Source organism: Parasteatoda tepidariorum, chromosome 6, assembly GCF_043381705.1.
Source record: "Parasteatoda tepidariorum isolate YZ-2023 chromosome 6, CAS_Ptep_4.0, whole genome shotgun sequence".
Classification (NCBI taxonomy): Eukaryota; Metazoa; Arthropoda; class Arachnida; order Araneae; family Theridiidae; genus Parasteatoda; species Parasteatoda tepidariorum.
The window spans coordinates 89838195-89856512 of record NC_092209.1 but is presented as its reverse complement, the minus strand read 5'-3'; the positions used below and the strand labels follow the sequence as shown (position 1 = coordinate 89856512).

Sequence of the window (18318 nt, the reverse complement as noted above, 5' to 3'; positions counted from 1 at the left end):
ATTTCAACGATTGTAAAAAGAAAGACTTTCTTTAAAAAATAATAATTTGATATATCTTGAAAATTCATTAGCGGGAGCACCTTTAAAAGTTAGTCCCATATTCCCGAGAGAAAAAACTTTGTATGTTCGTTTATTTAAAAAAATGAAATCATCAAAAATGATTATTTGATGGACCTTAAAAATTTAACAGGGGAAATTTTTTAATAATTCTAGTCTCATATTCGTATGATAAACATAAGTAAATTTAAAATAAATTTAATGATTCCCTATAACTTTAGTGTGCTTTCCTTTAAAAGTTAGTCTTATGCATTCATATTGTAAGGACAAAATTATGCACGATTTCATTGATTTATATAAAAAAGACTTTCTTAAAAAGAAAATGGCGGTTCTTAGTATGTGTCTACTTGCGTGTTTGCTTAGATTGATAATTAAAGGGAAGATCCCGCTGAGTTGTGGAGGGGTGTGTGTGATGAAGCAGGAAACTCAATCTTTTCCTTGATTGTTCACACCCCCGCAGTCTATCCGGGAAGATGGCACACACACCCCTAAAAGACAGCTGGAATGAGGTTGCAGAGATGTTTTTGAAAACCTTCTTAGGGATTGAGCTCATTAGCACATCAGATAATGGAATTATTTTTGTTATTTTGACATAATGTACAGTCTCTGACCAAATTATTAGACTCGCTGTAAATTCCTATGTAAAATCTTAATTTCTCAGGTGATACTATACAGCTGTATTGTTTTTACGCAACTGAAACCGGTTTACACTTGCTTAAGTTCGTGTATCAATTGATTAACATTGAAATGCAATACGTTAAAAATAAATACAAATCGGAAGTATGTAAAAAATCTCTTCTAAAAAAAACATTACATGCATGTTTAAATATGAAAGTATGGGATATAAACTCGTGCAAAGCATGCTACTATTAAAACACGGCAGTGGGTCTAATGATTTGATCTAATTATTATAATATACTAATATAATACCTGATATAATAAATATTCTATAATTATATAGTATATAGTCTAATTTCACCAATTGATACACTAACGTAAACAAGTATAAACCAGTTTCTGCCGTGTAAAAGCAATAAAGGTGCATAGCATCACCTGATAATTCAGAGTTTACATAAAATCTTCTAGTGTGTCAAAAATTCGGCCAGGACCTGTAGGTAAAAGTTGATGATGTAATTCTTCTTTCTTTTGTCTTGGTAGTTGTTATAATACATAACTTCTTACTCAAAGTCAGATTTTCATATTTTAAAAATTCTTCTGCTCTCAAAAAAAAGGTTTTCGAAATTTAGGACACATTTTTTTTTTTTTTTTTTTGCAAAAGGAATTAAAACTTAAATAAATAAAATTTCTATAGAATTATTTAATTTTTTTAAAAAGAATTTAGAAGAGAGCAACAGAAAGAAAATATAATGATCTCGAGAAACACGATTCCAGCCATTGTTTTACATATTTTTTATAATTTAGATAAATTATAATTATCGTAACAGGATGTGGAAAACAAAAGAACTTCAAAAAAAGTTTTCAAATCTTTAATTCATTCCATTTTTAGTACCTTATGGTTGCCATCTTGCAATTTATATTTTTACCGCTTTCCGTCTAGCTATACCCCCTATGGCTTTACCCTAGCGTCATACTGATTAATGACAATGTAAGTTTCAATTGTTCTCTGACCGCTACAAATAGAATTAATTGCCATTTTTTTCACGGAATAAATCAAAACTCCGACCACAAGGTTCTCATAAGCTCAGGCTAATGTGTATGAGAATAATATAACCCTTTTCTGGTGCTTAATAACGGAATTTAAGGATATATTATCGGCAAGGGAAATTCATCATCGAGCAAAATGCTGGCCATTTTATAGAAGTGTTCAAACCACATATGACCAATAACAACGTTAAGTTTCAACTGTTTTTTGACCCCTAAAAACAGAAGTTTTGTTTATTTTTATTTTTTATTTTATAATCCTTGTTGAACAGCCGATCCAATTTTTAGATTTACGACTACTAATGTTCAACTCCGTAGCCTTGTATTTATGAACCCAATACAGAAGACAAGGGAACTCCTAGATCAAGTATTGGGAGAAGTTTAGGAGGTCTTTTTGTTGGAACTAACCCGCATTTGCGTTACATGGAGAGGAAGACAACGAGAACCTCTCACGGTTAGTCTGACGGCAAAGGTGCTCTAACCCATGATCCGACTACCACTGAGGATATTTCACGTCAGCACTGCGGTTGGTGCAAGCCGAATGCGGAACTCGTATCGACCAGCCATCACTGGGATCGAACCCGGGTCACCTCATTGATAGGTGAATGCTCTATCCCCTGAACCATCACGACTCGTTCGAGCTAATTAAGGTTAATGCGTAGCGTTTTTAAAAGGTGCTTATTTTTGGTTTATGTTTTTTAAAAGCCCTTAAAAGTGCATTTTTTTATTCGGGATTTGTAAGAAGTGCTTAATTTTCTATCCTTTAATAAGATATTTTTTCTTTGCCGCGTCGATTGTCGTTCTAAATTACAAAAAATTCATGATTTTTCAAAATTATCTCTGCACTATTTATCAAAAACTAGTTGTTTTATCATAATTATGTAAAGTTTTTGAAAATGTTTTTGAATTTTATAGATTTTATGCTTATAAATTAAGAGCTTAAAACGATAGAAAAAAATAATTTTTATTACTGCACAGATCCTAATTATATTCCTTTTTTGGAAAGTGATTAAAAATATTTTTTGAGTGCTTCAAAAGTACTTAAAAGGTGCTAATTTTTTGTTGAAATATCTGGCTACGAACCCTGTTAATGTCAAGTGGAGAAAACGAACATTTTAAACACCTCCTTCTGTTTGTGTTTACTCAAGATTCTGAGGTTGAAAAAGATGCTCGTGAAATTTGTGCTGTGTGTGGAGAAGGTTGCCACGGTTTAAAAAAACCGTCCGTGATTCTGATGCTAATTTAAAGAAAATAAAATTTTGACCTTAATGACACATTTTATTCTGATCTTGTTGAGTTTGATGAAGGGAGATTAAATCATCTTTTGCACGAAAATTCGCGTCAAACAACAAGGAAAATTGGTAAAGAAAATTAACTTTTACCTAACTTATAAAAAATATAAAAGAAATAGTGGGAACTCAGTTGCAAACTTAATAATGCACCAGATACAAAACGTACTTCAAAAAAAAAAAAAAAAACTTAAAATAATGCAAAATTATTAAAATTTGAATATAGCAGCACTATGAAACATTTTTTTAATCCGTGTAAATTCATTAAAATTAATTTGAGAAATAAATAGTTTTTTATGCAAGAGTTATGAATGTTTTTTTCCTAAATATGCGAAATAAACTTTATATTTTTTTGAATATTTAAACAATTATGCATCTTAATTAGAAATTTGTGTATAAGTTACGGTTAATGTGAATAATCGGTTATTATTAATACTAACCGGTCAATATTAATAATAACCAAATAAGCCGGTTAAAATGAATAAATTAAGTGAATTTATCTTAATAACCGGTTATTATTAGTAATAACTAAAGAAATTTGGTCAAAGTCATTTTTCGCGTTTTTATTGGGGATATTTTCCTATCGTGATCTGCGACGCCAACTACAAACGCCCAGGCGCTAAATTGATTTCAAACTGGAAAAATTAAAAAAAAAATAATAAACATGTAAATGTTTCCCGGGGGCTACGAGTAATAACCTTCAATTTGGTCCCTTTCTGAGATCTTTTTTTTTAGTTTCTCGTGGGTTGCTGCCGGAATATTCCAAGACTTGGCGATTATTCTACCACAGACCACTGCCCTTTTCATTTCCCTCTTTTACCAAAAGAAGCGATTATTATTTATTTTTACCGGTTTGTATTAATAATTACCGGATTTCAACCGTTTCGCATACAAAACCCATGTCCCAATGCTATATAAATCGTTTAATCACATTTAAAAAATTTCATTAGTTACTCTTAATAATAAACGGTTAAAGTTGCGATATTTCTCACTTTCACCAAAAGAAGCGGTTATTATTAATATTGACCGGTTAGTATTCATAATAACCGGTTTTATTACTTACCGGTTATATAATAAAATGACTTTTTATTTCTTACAGGACTTGTTAAACTGGGAGTCCACTGTGTTACAGGGAAAAAAGTAGCTGTTAAAATTATTAATAGGGAAAAACTCAGTGAATCTGTTCTCCTAAAGGTATGTATTTTTTCTTTTCTTAATATTTTGTTTTTACCTGTTCAAAACATTTAATAAAGCTGTACTTAAAAAATAATATTCCACGCTATAGATTATATGTTCGCATATGACAGCATGGTTTTCGAAACGAGTTTTCGGATTAATTCCGAATCTTCGTCAATTTCTCTAAGCGATGCATTAACAACCGAAACCGATTCATGGGTTCTCGTAATAGGAAATAGATTACATAACTAAAAATTGGAAATCCGATCATTTATGTTACATATAGAACATTGTTTATTTAAATGATTTATTCTGAAGTAATTATTAGGTTGTCTAGTACGAAATGTACAGGAAAAGAAAAGTATTGTTGACTGATAGGTTAAAGACATAAGAAACTGTTTCATTCATCAAAATGTACCCCCATATTTTCTCTACACTTTTTCCACCTTGTAACAGGTTGTTCTGACAAGTAAGATAAAACCTTGTCCGACGAAAGTCAATAAAAATCCTGGAAAGCCACTTATCCAAATTTGGATAGAAGTGGAGGAGGTATATCTAGTTAGACTAACTGACTGAACAATAAATCGATGTATCGAAAAATATCGATGTTATGCAATCATCGCTGATCTATTTGGATTTTATTACCGGCCTTGAACAGCCAACTCAATTTTTTAGTTTACGACTACTAATGTTCAACTCTGAAACCTTGTCATTTTGAACCCAAGAAGAGAAGGAAACTCCTGGATCAAGTATTGGAAGAAATTTGCCTTCATGGAAGGCTTTTTTTTCATGGAGAGGAAAACAACGAAAACCTTTGGTTTATTAAAAACGTTTATTTAAAAAAAAATGCAACTTACTAATTGCGAATTGTAAATATTTTACTTTTATTCCAGGATTCATTTTACCTTTTTACTTTTTCTTATTTTTTTAATAAACATTGATAGCAATGAACTAAATTTAAGAAGGAGGAAGGTGCGAGTCGGAAGTTAAGTGCCTTTTCGCGTCAGTTGTTCCTAAGAATTCACTCTTTTTCAATCCATCAGCAACGTTTTTTTTTCTTGGAATTTTCTGTATTTGAAGATTTTAATAAGTGCTTTGCTCAATGTGCGTTTTAATTTTGATTTCACATTGCAATCAATTATTTGCTAATACTTAGATAATTTTTGCTGCTTACTTTGTTAATTTTGAAGTTGTTACTATTTTTTTATTTTTCATTTATTTATTTTTTCAATGTGTTATATCGCTGATCTGATTCATTGATTTAAAAAAAAAAACTATTGCTGATAACGAGACGAATTTATAGCATTTTTTGTTAGATTTCTTGTTTTACATTTCTGAGGATTGAATTTATTTTAAGAATATAATTTTCCTAATCGACTAATCAATCAAAAAGAGAGAAAAATCGAATATACGCAGTACCAAATGTAGAACATTAATGTACCGAAACATCGCGATGCATCAAAATATCGATCTTAGTGTGACGATACATCGCGATGCCAAAACCATAACATTGCCCAGTCCCCCTAGTGAACATGAAGAATGGCGATGAAGTTTCAATTTTAATAATCATTTGTGCGGTGACAATGACATTAAGACGGCAGACGATCTGTTGATCAATTGAACTATCATTTTTTTTACATCATTTCGTTTAGTTAGTTTAAACATATTTCTATTGTAAAAGATGTGTCAGGTTTCATAAAATCTTATAATGGATCCCACCTGTGCTAGAGCACAAAACATTCAGTTTTTTGGTAAATTAGGAATGTTTTTTGTTCAACCAAAACTACAGTACACCAACACTAGAACCCAATACTGCAATATTCATGCTTTGCGCGGTCTGCGGTGCCGTAGTTCCACGTAAGAAACTACTACTTAATAAAAGACTTATCCTTTTCTATGAAATTAAGGAAAAAAAAATTTCAAAAAGTTTTTAATGTCTTTTACAGCTAACGATAATTTTTTAGACAAGTGAGATAAAATTAGTTTATACCTTTAGTTTTACCTTTAGTTTAAAAATTGTTATGCTATATGTATAACAATTTTTAAACTAAAGGTAAATATCAAGCCTGTATCATACAAAAAGCTGTTAACGCTGACATATCCAATCTATAAATGTCATACTTAGCGATCTATAACATTTAAAACTTTTTATATTCATTAAGTGAAGCGCTGCGATAGTTAGAAAATCAATTTTAAAGTTATTAATTAAAAAAAAAAATTAGAAAAAGATCTTGAACAGAAACGTATTTTGTAATGCGTTTTCCTTTGAACCTTCCTCGTAATTTTAAACTCTCAAAAACATTGCGAAAGAATATAATTGAAACATAGAAATGAGGAAATTTTAATAATAGTTTTAGGTGTTTTGTTTCCTGAGATTCAAAGAATTTATAAATACTGCAATTTGGGCATTTAGAGCTCAAAGCGTGGAATCTCTGTTCTTTTTTGTTGCATTGCTTCATTGCGGTAAATTGAACACGAATTGAATTACTGAATTTAGAATTGCTTCATATTTGATGCCCTTTTAAGCTTCATGCCCATATTAAACTATTTGAATAAATAATTTATGTATATTTTATTTTCATTAATGTTTTTTTTTTCATTTTGCAGCTTTTAAATTTATTGTTGGCTCTCTAGAATATTTTAAATCGTTTGCACTTCTTTTTTGTTCTTCGTTCTAACTCTTATTATGATATAAAAAATTGTTTAAAACATTTTAATTCCTAGAATAGAAAATAATCGTTTTTTCAGTGAAGAATATTTCGATTAAATTATAAGTTGAAATCTCAGATGGCTTCGTGTCTGAAATTTAAATAACAATTTAGTTCGGTACATTAAAATAATATTTCATAATTTTTATTTTTTACTCTAACAAAAAAAGGCTGTTGTTTTCCAAGTTGTGAAGCGATAGAACTCTTGCTTATAAAGAGCGTAACATTTTACTGAATTTATTGTTATAATAAATTTAACTGTACATCATTTAATTTATTTTTAACAACATTTAAATTATATTTTTCCTATGCAATAAAAATCACTCGAAACTGGAGAAACAATTATTTTTGCATATTAATATTGACAAAGAATATAAATATTATATGTGTAATGATGCTTGAAAAATTGGGGGTGGGAGTTGACACTTATAGAACTACCCATTTCAGTACCCATTATTCAGTACCCATTTTTCTTATTTTAATTATTCTCTTTGATTTTTTTTATTTGTGCATAAAAATTTTCTTACATCTCTTATGTATTATTCTTAAGTAATGTTTCAAATGTCGCTTTCTTATTTATTTGCCCATTAAAATTTCATAAATGTGTTTCATTTTTATAAATTCTATTTATAAAACTGAAACCAAAAATCATTAAATAAAAAAATATTTTAATTTGAAGTAAAAATTTTTTTAAAAAAGAAATAAAACTTTTTTAAAAGGAAGTAAAAATTTTTATTTTAGTTCCTTTTTTACTTCGCTTTCAATCAAATATTCTGAACTGATCAATGTTAAATTGTTTCTGGAATATTAAGATATTTAAACTATTAAATTTTAGTTAACATTAATAATAATAGTAATATATTGATATTGTTATGCTGCTATGGTTTTGTTTCTGTAGTGGGATATTTTTATTTGTTACGCAGGCAAAAAAATTTAAAAGCTAACTTTTTTTTAATAATTTTTTAAAAATTTTTTTAAGTGCTTTGGGTCATAAGAAAAAATCTGTTTTTTTCTAATGATGCATTAGAAGACGAAATATAATTAAATTTCAAAAAAGATTAAACCCACAAGTTCCTTATATAAAATTTATATTATAACACCTCTTTGAAATCTATTTAAGGAATTTATTTAAAGCCTCAAAAGTAGTTTGCAATTCATATCAGTTAAAAAAATATCGTACTTTACAAGTAGCATTAAAAAGAAAGACTCAAAATGAAAAGACTTAACTTGAAATGTAAAATTTGTAACATGCATTTTTAATTTATTGTTAGACGATATAAAAACGGACTTAGGTAATGAACACAATTAGTAGAGTTTTTTAAAGATCTTTCACTAAGGAAAATAAAAATGCGACATTTTTAACGCCTTACACTTGAGACAAAGCCGTCCAAGTCAAAATTTTTGATGGCTTTCCATTGATGGACCAACATAATCTTGATGGTACCCATCAATAATTTAATCATGAACTATTTTATTTTATTTTATAACAGTCTTTGAATAGCCGACCCAACTTTGTAGCCTTGAAATTTTGAGCCAATCCAGAAGTCTGGGCCTGTACCTCCGAAGGTATGACTTGTTATGGGAACATGGATGACTTGGCGACCTGACAGATTTAACGTGCATCAGTCACCATTACACACGTCTTCGGCAGCCGGGGATCGAACCTACGACCTCTTGGACATGGGCCCAGTGCCCTACCAACCAGGCTATCCCGGCCTAATCATGAACAATTACATTTTTTTATGGTAACCAACATAAGTAACCATCACTCCAATGTAAGAATTCGGACTGATTTACGATGATCCAACATAAGGATAGTTGCTATCCTTGATATTGTTTGATGATTAATTCATGTTAGTTAAAATAACAAGTGTTTTTGATGGTATATTCCTGCTCAGCCAAGAAGGAGTCCCATTAACCTTCACGAAATGCATAGTTGAACCATCACCAAGGATTGTTGCTTCATGAGAATAAAATTCTCTCGATGGCTAACCATCATTGTATTAAAGTAGCATTTTCCATCATAGAATGATGGAAGTTTGTTATATCAAATACCATGAGCACAGAATGGAAAATGTTGGATGATGGTGACCATGAAATGATGTTGGACCCTCATGAATCGCAATGAAACCAACATATGACATCAAAAAAATGTATGGGCCTATTTAGAATTTTGTCTAAGGCGTAATAACAAATTTAAACAAGAAACTTAAATATTTTGAAAGTTGTTAGTTTTTTAATCGCCAACTATTAAAATCAATGAATGCTTCCTATTTTTTGCAAATTTTAAAGAATCCAGATAATACAGTACTGGTATTACTTTTTTTAAATTTACAAACATTAGATTACATACGCTTTTTATTTTAAGAAAACAGTGGTTTTTCTTCTTAGTGACTTTTTGCACCATTTTAGAAATTGGTATTGAGGACGTTGCCCTAACTCGACCTGTCACTCATGAATAACTGTTACAAACCCACAGCAGTCATGAAAACAACATATTATTCGCATAAAGCGTTATTTCGTGGGATGACAGAGTCTTTGGTTTGCAGTCATAGAAGGGCGCTCCTTTTGTTGGAGCAGAACATCGACTGAAAGCTCGATTTTGGTGACCAAATGACCTGCGCGTACAAAATCCGCCGTATCTGAAAGTTCTCACGTTGGTGTAGAAATTTCGAGAAACGGGGGAAATTTAAGCTGTGCCTACCAAATTCTTGATGGTCCCATCAAAAAAATTTGGTGATTCATTCTAGTTTCAGTGCCATTCATGATGGTCCAACATCATTTGTTCCAACATCATCAGAAGTATTCATTGATTTTGTTAATTGGCGATTAAAAAAAAGCTTAATAACTTTCAAAATATGTAAATTACTTGTTAAAGTTGGTTATTACGCCCATGTCAAAATTCTTGATGGTGCCATCAAAATATTTTGATGGTTTATATTGGTGTCAGTGCGATTCATGAGGGTCCAACATCATTTGATTGTCACCATCATTCAACATTTTCCATTGTGCGTTCATGGATTTCGATATGCCAACAAACTTCCACCATTCGATGATGGAAAATGCTACTTTAATATTATGATGGTTAACCACCAAAAGAGGTTTGATTCTCACCGACCAACAATTCGTGATGGTTCCAACTATACATTATTATGATGATTTAATGGGAATTCTTGTTGATTCTCATGAGTATACCATCAAAACAATTTTATTTTATGTTAGTCCATCATAAATCAGTCCGAATTCCTACTTAGGAATTCCTACTTAGGTCCTATTCCTACTTAGGAATGATGGTGGTTCATGATCGCTCCAACATTTGATTTCTAGGATGCTGTGGAAATTCGTGATGGTCCATAATGGTACAACAAGGCACTCCCATGATGGTTTAATAATAATTATTGTTGTTTCAGCAGGAATATAAAATCAAAACAATTTGGTTTTTCTAATGTTGGACCATCATAAATCTGTCTGAATTTCTATATTGGTTGGTTCTTGTTCGTTTCAACATTTGATTTCTAAGAAACTATGAAATAAATTTCTGATGGTTCAACAAACCATGAAAACAAGTTGATATTCTCATGTTGGACTATCATAAATCAGTCCGAATTCCTACATTGTAGTAATGGTTACTTATGCTGTTTACGATCAAAAAATATAATGGTTTATGATGGAATGGTTACCATCATGTTGGTCCATCAATGAAAAACCATCAAAACTTTCGACTGGTTTGCTGTCTAATTGGGGTCAAAATTAATTGTAATTCATTCGATTGCCATCAAAAGATTGAGAAACGTGTTTAGCTGGTTGAGTGGTGTTAAAAGAAAATTTATCGACTTGCTATCCTTAAAAAAAAAGAATACGATGAATAATTATTAAAGTGCACCCCCCCCCCCAATTATATATTTTTTAAATCCCTATAAAAATTTAACATAAAATCAAGTATTCCCATTAGAGCTTGTAAATTAATATTTAAATTACGTTTCATAATTGAAGGCATTATTTATCACTGTCTTTTAGCTGTTCTCTGTTTATTCGACAATTATGCTAGTTTGGGCGTCTCGAACGGCCGCCTGACCCAATTGTGATTTGCAAGATCTGGATAATGTTCCTCTCTTAAATATTAAATTGAGACCCCGAATCGATGTACTTTTATGCAAGTACGAACAATTTTGACAAGATTTCTGAATACATACACTGGTGTAGGAAATTACAGAATTTGCAGACTGGGTCGATTAACTTCAGAATTACTGGACCGATTTTAATTACATTTGATATGTAACATACATTTATACAATACAAAACAAATAACCATTCAACAATTGTGATGCTCGTGCATGATCGTGGGTAAAACTCGTTGGAGTCGGAAGGTATGAAATAGCGGTTGCAGAATAAACAAAAAAAAAATGAGTAAATAGGGGGTATGGTTTTCTCTTACACATATACAGGCCTTGCAGCATGATTTCATACTTGAAATAAGGCAGTTTATTATTTCCTGTGGCAATTGGCCTAAATTGTCCTGTTTCAATTTCATACCTTCCTACTCCAACGAGTTTTTTGCAAGATCTTGCATGTGTGTTACAATTGTTGAATGGTTATTTGTTTTGTGTTGTATCAATCATATCAAATGTCATTAAAATTGGTCCAGTAATTCTGGAGTTAATCGACCCAGTCTGCAAATTCTCTCAATTTATTACATTAGTGTATGTTACACACAATAAAGCAAACAAAAACTAAAAGACAAAAAGAACAGGGATAAGAAATATTTTAGTAAGTTTCGTTTCAATGGTCGGATTGTTTTTTAATAAAAACCAATATTAATTATTTGATGACATAATATTAAATTTGGTTTTTAAATACCGGGTTCGATATTTAAAGTTAAGAAATAAGACAAAAAATGCGCTTTTAACAAAAAAAAACATACATTTTTATTCCAACAAGTTTGGATTCTTTAGGTCAGGGGCAGCGGTTTTCTGGATAGATTACTGTTTAGATAGAAAAGCGGACAAAAGCGTGAGCCCGCTTAATCTAAATTTTACTTTTGCGCATTTCGTCATCAATGTGAAACAAATTTAGCGAATCAAAAAAAAATTGTTCGCGAACTCGTGAAAATTGATGTCAAACAACATGTAGTTTTTAAAAATTATTTATTCTTTTTATTAGTTTGCTTCATAAGAATCGAGATTTTTTTATCTGTAGGGCATAAAAAATTTAACGACAAAACGCTTTAAACGACAAAATTCAAAATTTGAGCGAAATCGGATGAATAGTTTCTGTGTGGCGAAGTTTCAAAAATACTTATTTTTAAATTTCCATTACTCATGACCGCGATTCTTTTCAAATTTTAAATTTTGTTGGTTAAAACTACACAAATCAAACTTAGGTACAGTTAAATAGTTCAATTATTTTTTTCATGATTATCAAATGCTATAAAATAATACTACGGCTATATAACTATATAAATATAGCCGTTAATTGAAAAAAAAAACGATTTTTACAAGCATATTAAAAAGATTTTAGATTGTCTTAACTAATTTTCGAAATATAAAAAAACACATTAAATTTTAAATTAACAATAAAGGTCTCAAACTTTCGACTGCTTTCCTGAAACAATGTTGTGGAACCATATTTACAAAACTGCTGTTACCCACATTTTTTAAAGGTTAAAACTCGGAAATTAAAGTCCTCGAACCGTTAAAATTGGAAATTTTATTAGCAGATAAAAATTTTTTCACGTGTCTCGTCTTTTATTTTGCTCTCCTTACATAGCTAATCTAAACCGATTGAGAAATATAGCTATTACAAAACTACAGTTGGTTACGCTATGGTGATTCCCATGGTGATTCTACCACTCAAACACTGCTTACTGAAATTTGAAAGACTTAGCAAAATTATTGATCTTGCACAAAGCGGAGAGGTATATAGTGAAATAAAGATATTTTTTAGGCATCAAGACAAAAGAGTATTCTCACGATATATCATGACACGATATATACTGATCTCATTACATATTGATTTTACGATAATTTACAAAACGGTGATATAGTAATAATTTTCAAGAATGATAAATATCAAATACGATAATTGCGATAGTTTCACCGTTAATGATAATTATCTAATGCGATAATATCATGCATTTTATCGAATACGGCAATATATTTTATTTTATAACTGTCGTTGAACAGCCGACGCAATTTTTTTGGGTTAACGACTACTGTTGTTCAACTCCGTAGCCTTGTAATTTTGAACCCAATCCAGAAGACAAGGGAACTCCTGGATCAAGTATTGGGCAAACTTTGTCTTCGTGGAGAACTTTTTGAGGAAACTAACCCGCATTTGCATCATATGGAGAAGAAAACCACGGCAACTTCCCACGGTTAGCCAGATGGCAAAGGAACCCTAACCCATGATCCATCTACCACTGAGGATATCTCACGTCAAAACCGTGGTCGGTGTAAGCCGGATGCGGAATCGTATCGACCAGCCATGGCTTGGATTCGAACCCGCGGCACCTCATTGGAATGCGAACGCTCTATCCCCTGAGCCAATATAGTAATATATAGTCTAAATCCGGGATCATTCAGATTTAAATCTGAATATAAATTTACTGATTCTTCATGTAGATTCTTCAATAGTAAGAAAATGCTTACATAATCATTCGGTTTAAAACTTAGTTAGAGTTAAACTGATAGACATCATATCAGTTAAATGATAAATAAATAAATTGTTATAGTGCCTAGGTGACTAAAATATACCAATGATTTAAAAAAAAAATTAAAGAAAAAAGGAACTGTACCTATCAAGCTTCATTAAGATCGGTCCAGAGTAGTTCCAGAGATAATCGACAAAATCTGCAAATTCTCCTCAATTCCGTGTATATTAAGGGCAGTCTTTATATAAGTATCTTTATACAAGATATAACAACAGCCTTTAGATAAGAATCTTATTCAATTGTTCATAGACTAAAACTCTTAACAAAAACTTGAATTAAAAGCTGAATGTTTTACTTTGTTTCTCTAAAAAGCTTACTTTTTTTTTTTTTTTTTTTTTTTTTTTTTTTTTTTTTTTTTNTTTTTTTTTTTTTTTTTTTGCTGAACAAAAGCTTCCTAAACATTTTAAAAATACATGTTTAGAAATTTGTGTTTACTCATTATTATATTTTAAACAATTCGTTATGCTATCAAACATCTTCTCGACTACTCTTTATTGTCAAAATAAAATTTTCGTCTCAAAATTACAATAAAGTTTCCTAACAAATATTTATCTTAAGATTTTGAAGCACGCATAGTAATTAGCATAATATTAATGATTATCAGACACTTTTGAAAATAATGTAAGGGTTTAAAAGATTATTTTCAAAGACAGTTTTCGGCGTAATATCTAGCATTTTTAGCTCTCGGCTATTTCTTTTAGATAGAAGAATTAATTAGGAATAATTTAGTTTTTAAAGCAGTTTTATCTTTGTTTTCTTCAGATTTTTAAAGTATTTTAAATCAGTGATTTTGATCAATGGCAGTAAATTGTTTTTTTAAGTACTTGAATATTTTTTTTTTAATTTTCCTTTCCCGAAATCAGTTTTAAAATTTTTATAATGTTTATAATGTAAAAAATAAGACAAAAAGTTCGTTTTAAACATAGAGTAGTTATAGCGAAAATGCAGTTTAAGTACTTAGCTATCGCGTTTAAAAAATTTAAAAGGTGTCATTTGGTTTTAACCTGCGTAAACGCACCTTTGGTCGAATTTTTCTTCACGGTTATTTTTTTTTTCCATTTCGGAAAAAAATATGAAAATTCTGCTGTAATTACGCACATGTTTTATTAATATTAATTTATTCTATTTACGCGGGTCCTGAAGTCATTTATAAACATATATAGTAATTCAATTGTAGTAGACAATTTTTGTTGACAAATAAAGCGAGTAAGAAAGTGGGTTAGTTTTTTTATGAAAAATGTTTTAAAATTTTTTTTTCAAGAGAGTTTCTGGTAAAACTCTAGTTTAGTACTTGATAGTTTAACTAAGATAAAAAAAAACTTCAGAGGAATTATTTGATTTAAAGCAAAGCTCAAATTAGTTATTAATTTTTTGAAATGAAGATTTTAGCTAACGAAAGTAACAATATATATTTTCTTGTAAATCTTTTCTTTTTTGAAAATTTCCCCTTACCAAAATTATACTTTTTAAGAGTTTAAATTTTTAAAAAAATTATACATTTTGAAAATTTATATTTAAAAAATTATTTTCAAGGTGAGTTTGGATTTTCCTTAGCAATATATTCGCTTTTTATAATTGCATTTTTAGCATTTGATTATTTCACTATCATAAAAAACTAAGAGGAGTCATTTGGTTTAAAATCCTCCAATTCTTATCCTCTAATTGTCTCGTCCCTCAAAAAGTCGATGACAAGAAGTGGAGTAGCGCGTATAAGTCCTCCTTGGAAAGGCCCAAGCAGTCAAGGGTATGTTCGGCAGAGGTCTGCTGGGCTTCATGTTTGGAGCAAACTGCATAAGTCTTTCTTCCTTCGAAGTACGAGAGACTATTAGTGTGTTTTCAGTTTGTTTAAGATGTTTTTAAATCAGTGACTTGATAAATGAAAATATCTCCCCACGTTTCATCTTAAATATTTTTATATTTCTTTTCTATTTATAAAGGAGAAATACGAAGTAAGAAATATATTTTGAAAGAAAGAATTGACAGTGAAAAAATCTTCGTAAACCAAAGACAAAATGTTTGATGGTTTTCCATTAATGGACCAACATAATCTTGATGGTAACCATCAATAATTCCATTACGAACCATTATAATTTTTGATAGTAACCAGCATAAGTAACCATCACTCCAATGTAGGAATTCCGCCTCATTTACGATGGTCCAACATAAGAAAAGCAACTTGTTTTGATTGTTGGTTCATGTTGAACTAATAGAAATTTCTATCATTGTTTCTTAGTAATCAAATATTGGAACTGTCATGAGTCACCATCACCTCAATGTAGGAATTCGGTCCGATTTATCATGGTCCAGCATAAAAAAAAACTAATGTTTTTGATGGTATATTCCTACAGATTTAACAAGAATACTCATTAAACCATTATGGAAATGTATAGTTGAACCATCATGGATCAGCACGAATTGTTGGTTCATGAGAATGAAATTCTCTTTATGGTTAACCATCATTGGAATAATGTGTTACTTTTCATCCTGGAATGATGGAAGTTTGTCAGCATATTGTCAGCAGTAAACATCACCAGTAAACATCATTGTTTAACATTGTTTAAACATTGTTTGTCAGCAGTAAACATCACCATGAGCACAGAATGGAAAATGTTGAATGATGGTGACCATGAAATGATGATGGACCATCATGATTGCTGACTGGGTAAGGATTATGGAATGTATCATTTAAGAGAACTTACGATACTTGACGGGGTAAGTTAACTCGAAAATAAAATAGAAGAGTTGCTAATGTGAACAAAGCCACGTTTTAACAACCAATCAGCTCTTAGTTCCATTCTAAAGCTGCTATATGTATAACAACAAATAGAATTTTTCCATAGTGATATGCGTATTACAATACCAGACGGATTTTTCCACTATATAGTGGATACGTCGTGGATTAATTAAAATATCCTTCTCTTCGTAACTATCACCAGATGGTTCAGAATTTCTAATATATCTAAAAATTTTGAGGCTTATTTCAATCAGCCTACACGCTTTTATTTTTATTTTATAAACTTCGTTGAACAGCCGACCCAATTTTGGGTTTACGACTACTAATGTTCAACACCATAGCCTTGTCATTTTGAGCGTATTCAAGGAAATTCCTGCATTAGTACCCCCAAGGATATGATTTGTTATGGGAACATGGAGGACTTCGTGACTCGACATATTTAGAACGCACCAATCAGCATTAACTACACTGGGAGTCTTCGGCCGGGTGGTATCGAACCCACGATCTCTTGGAGATGGGCCCAGTGCCCTACCAACCAGGCTATTCCGACCCCTATATGCTATTAGGCAAGGATCGTGCAAAATTTGTTTTAGGCTTATTGCAGTAAACATTTATTTAAAGTTACTTACAATGAGCCTGTTACAGTGAACTGATTTTGAAAGCTGCCTGAAGTAAATCAAGCTAATTAAGCAACGAATGAGAAATCTTTTAATTAGTATAAATGCTTATAGGCTCCCAACATTGCGCATAAAATAAGTCTGGTTAATAAAAAATACATTAGAGAAATTTTTAATCGGCCAGGTTCCTTGTAAAATGACCAACTGTTTGAAATCAACCTTATCATTTAATTTGTCTACGGCAAGTTGCTGGAGCTCGGAGGATTTAGCGTTCCTTTCTCAATAAGATATCCCAGTTTCGAATCTCAGGCTAGTTGATACGTTATCTGTTCCCAGTTCGCACCGATCACATTGCCGACCCAAAATTCATCAGTTGTAGACGGATCATGGGTGAGAATCCCCTGGCAGTCGGGCTAATCTTGGTGCTTTCGTGGTTTTCTCATATCGTCGCTTTGAAACTAAACCGTGGTAACTCAAAAAAGCAAGTTTCTCAGGTCTAACTTTTCAGGAACTTCCACCGCAGGTTGACTCGAAGCTATGGCAACTATTGCGAAATAGTTTACATTAAAAAAACCCTGTTTCTTAATGAACCAGGCCTGAATCTCGTAGCATTTCTAATTTTGTGGTAGTTTCGAAATAAGTTAAGGTACTTTGAGTTGCAACACTTTTCTCTAAAACTTTTTATTAAAAGTTGAGAGTTATTTCAAAATACAACGATGTTCTTCAAAATATCCTTCCGAATATTACATATTTCATTTCAAATTTTGACATGCAGCAACAGTGTAGGAAAAAAAAAATCGCTCTCCTGAAAAACTTACTTTTTTGAGTTACCACGGTTTAGTTTCAAAGCGACGTTATCTCCTCCAAGGTTTTGTTGCAACTGGCACACTGTTTTACACTATTTCCTAAAACCAAGATTGCGAATCGCGCCAATGCGATAACGATTTATCTGCTCTCTAAATTAATTTTATGGAACTATGAAGATAACACGTTGTTTCTCTAAAAGAGTGATTTTTTTTACACAAAATGAACCAAATATCTCATTTTTCGATTTTTTTGAGTTACTACGTTTTAGTTACAAAGCGACGATATGTAACATAAATACGAGTTAATTGCATTGAAAAAGTCTTCCATAAAGGTTAGTTTGTCCTAATGCTTGATTTAGGAGTTTCCTTGTGTTCTAGGTAGGGTTCAAAATTAAAAGACTACCAAGTTGAATCTCAACTATTTTAAACCAAAAAAACTTGTCATAAATTCAACGCCAGATATACAGTCCCTGAAAAATTATTAGACGAACTATAAGATTCTATGTAAAATCTTAATTATCAGGTGATACTATACAGCTTTATTATTTTTATGCGACAGA

At 31.0% G+C, this 18318-nt stretch overlaps 1 protein-coding gene across 2 annotated transcripts in view; it reads left to right on the top strand.

Moving 5' to 3' along the window:
* Positions 1 to 18318, top strand: part of LOC107442572 (serine/threonine-protein kinase BRSK2) — a 189986-nt gene that overhangs the window by 88617 nt on the left and 83051 nt on the right. For both annotated transcript variants that reach the window (XM_071182844.1, XM_071182845.1), the window contains exon 2: positions 4108 to 4202. In XM_071182844.1, the coding sequence (XP_071038945.1) occupies positions 4108 to 4202 (95 nt within the window). The remainder of the gene's footprint in view (positions 1 to 4107; positions 4203 to 18318) is intronic.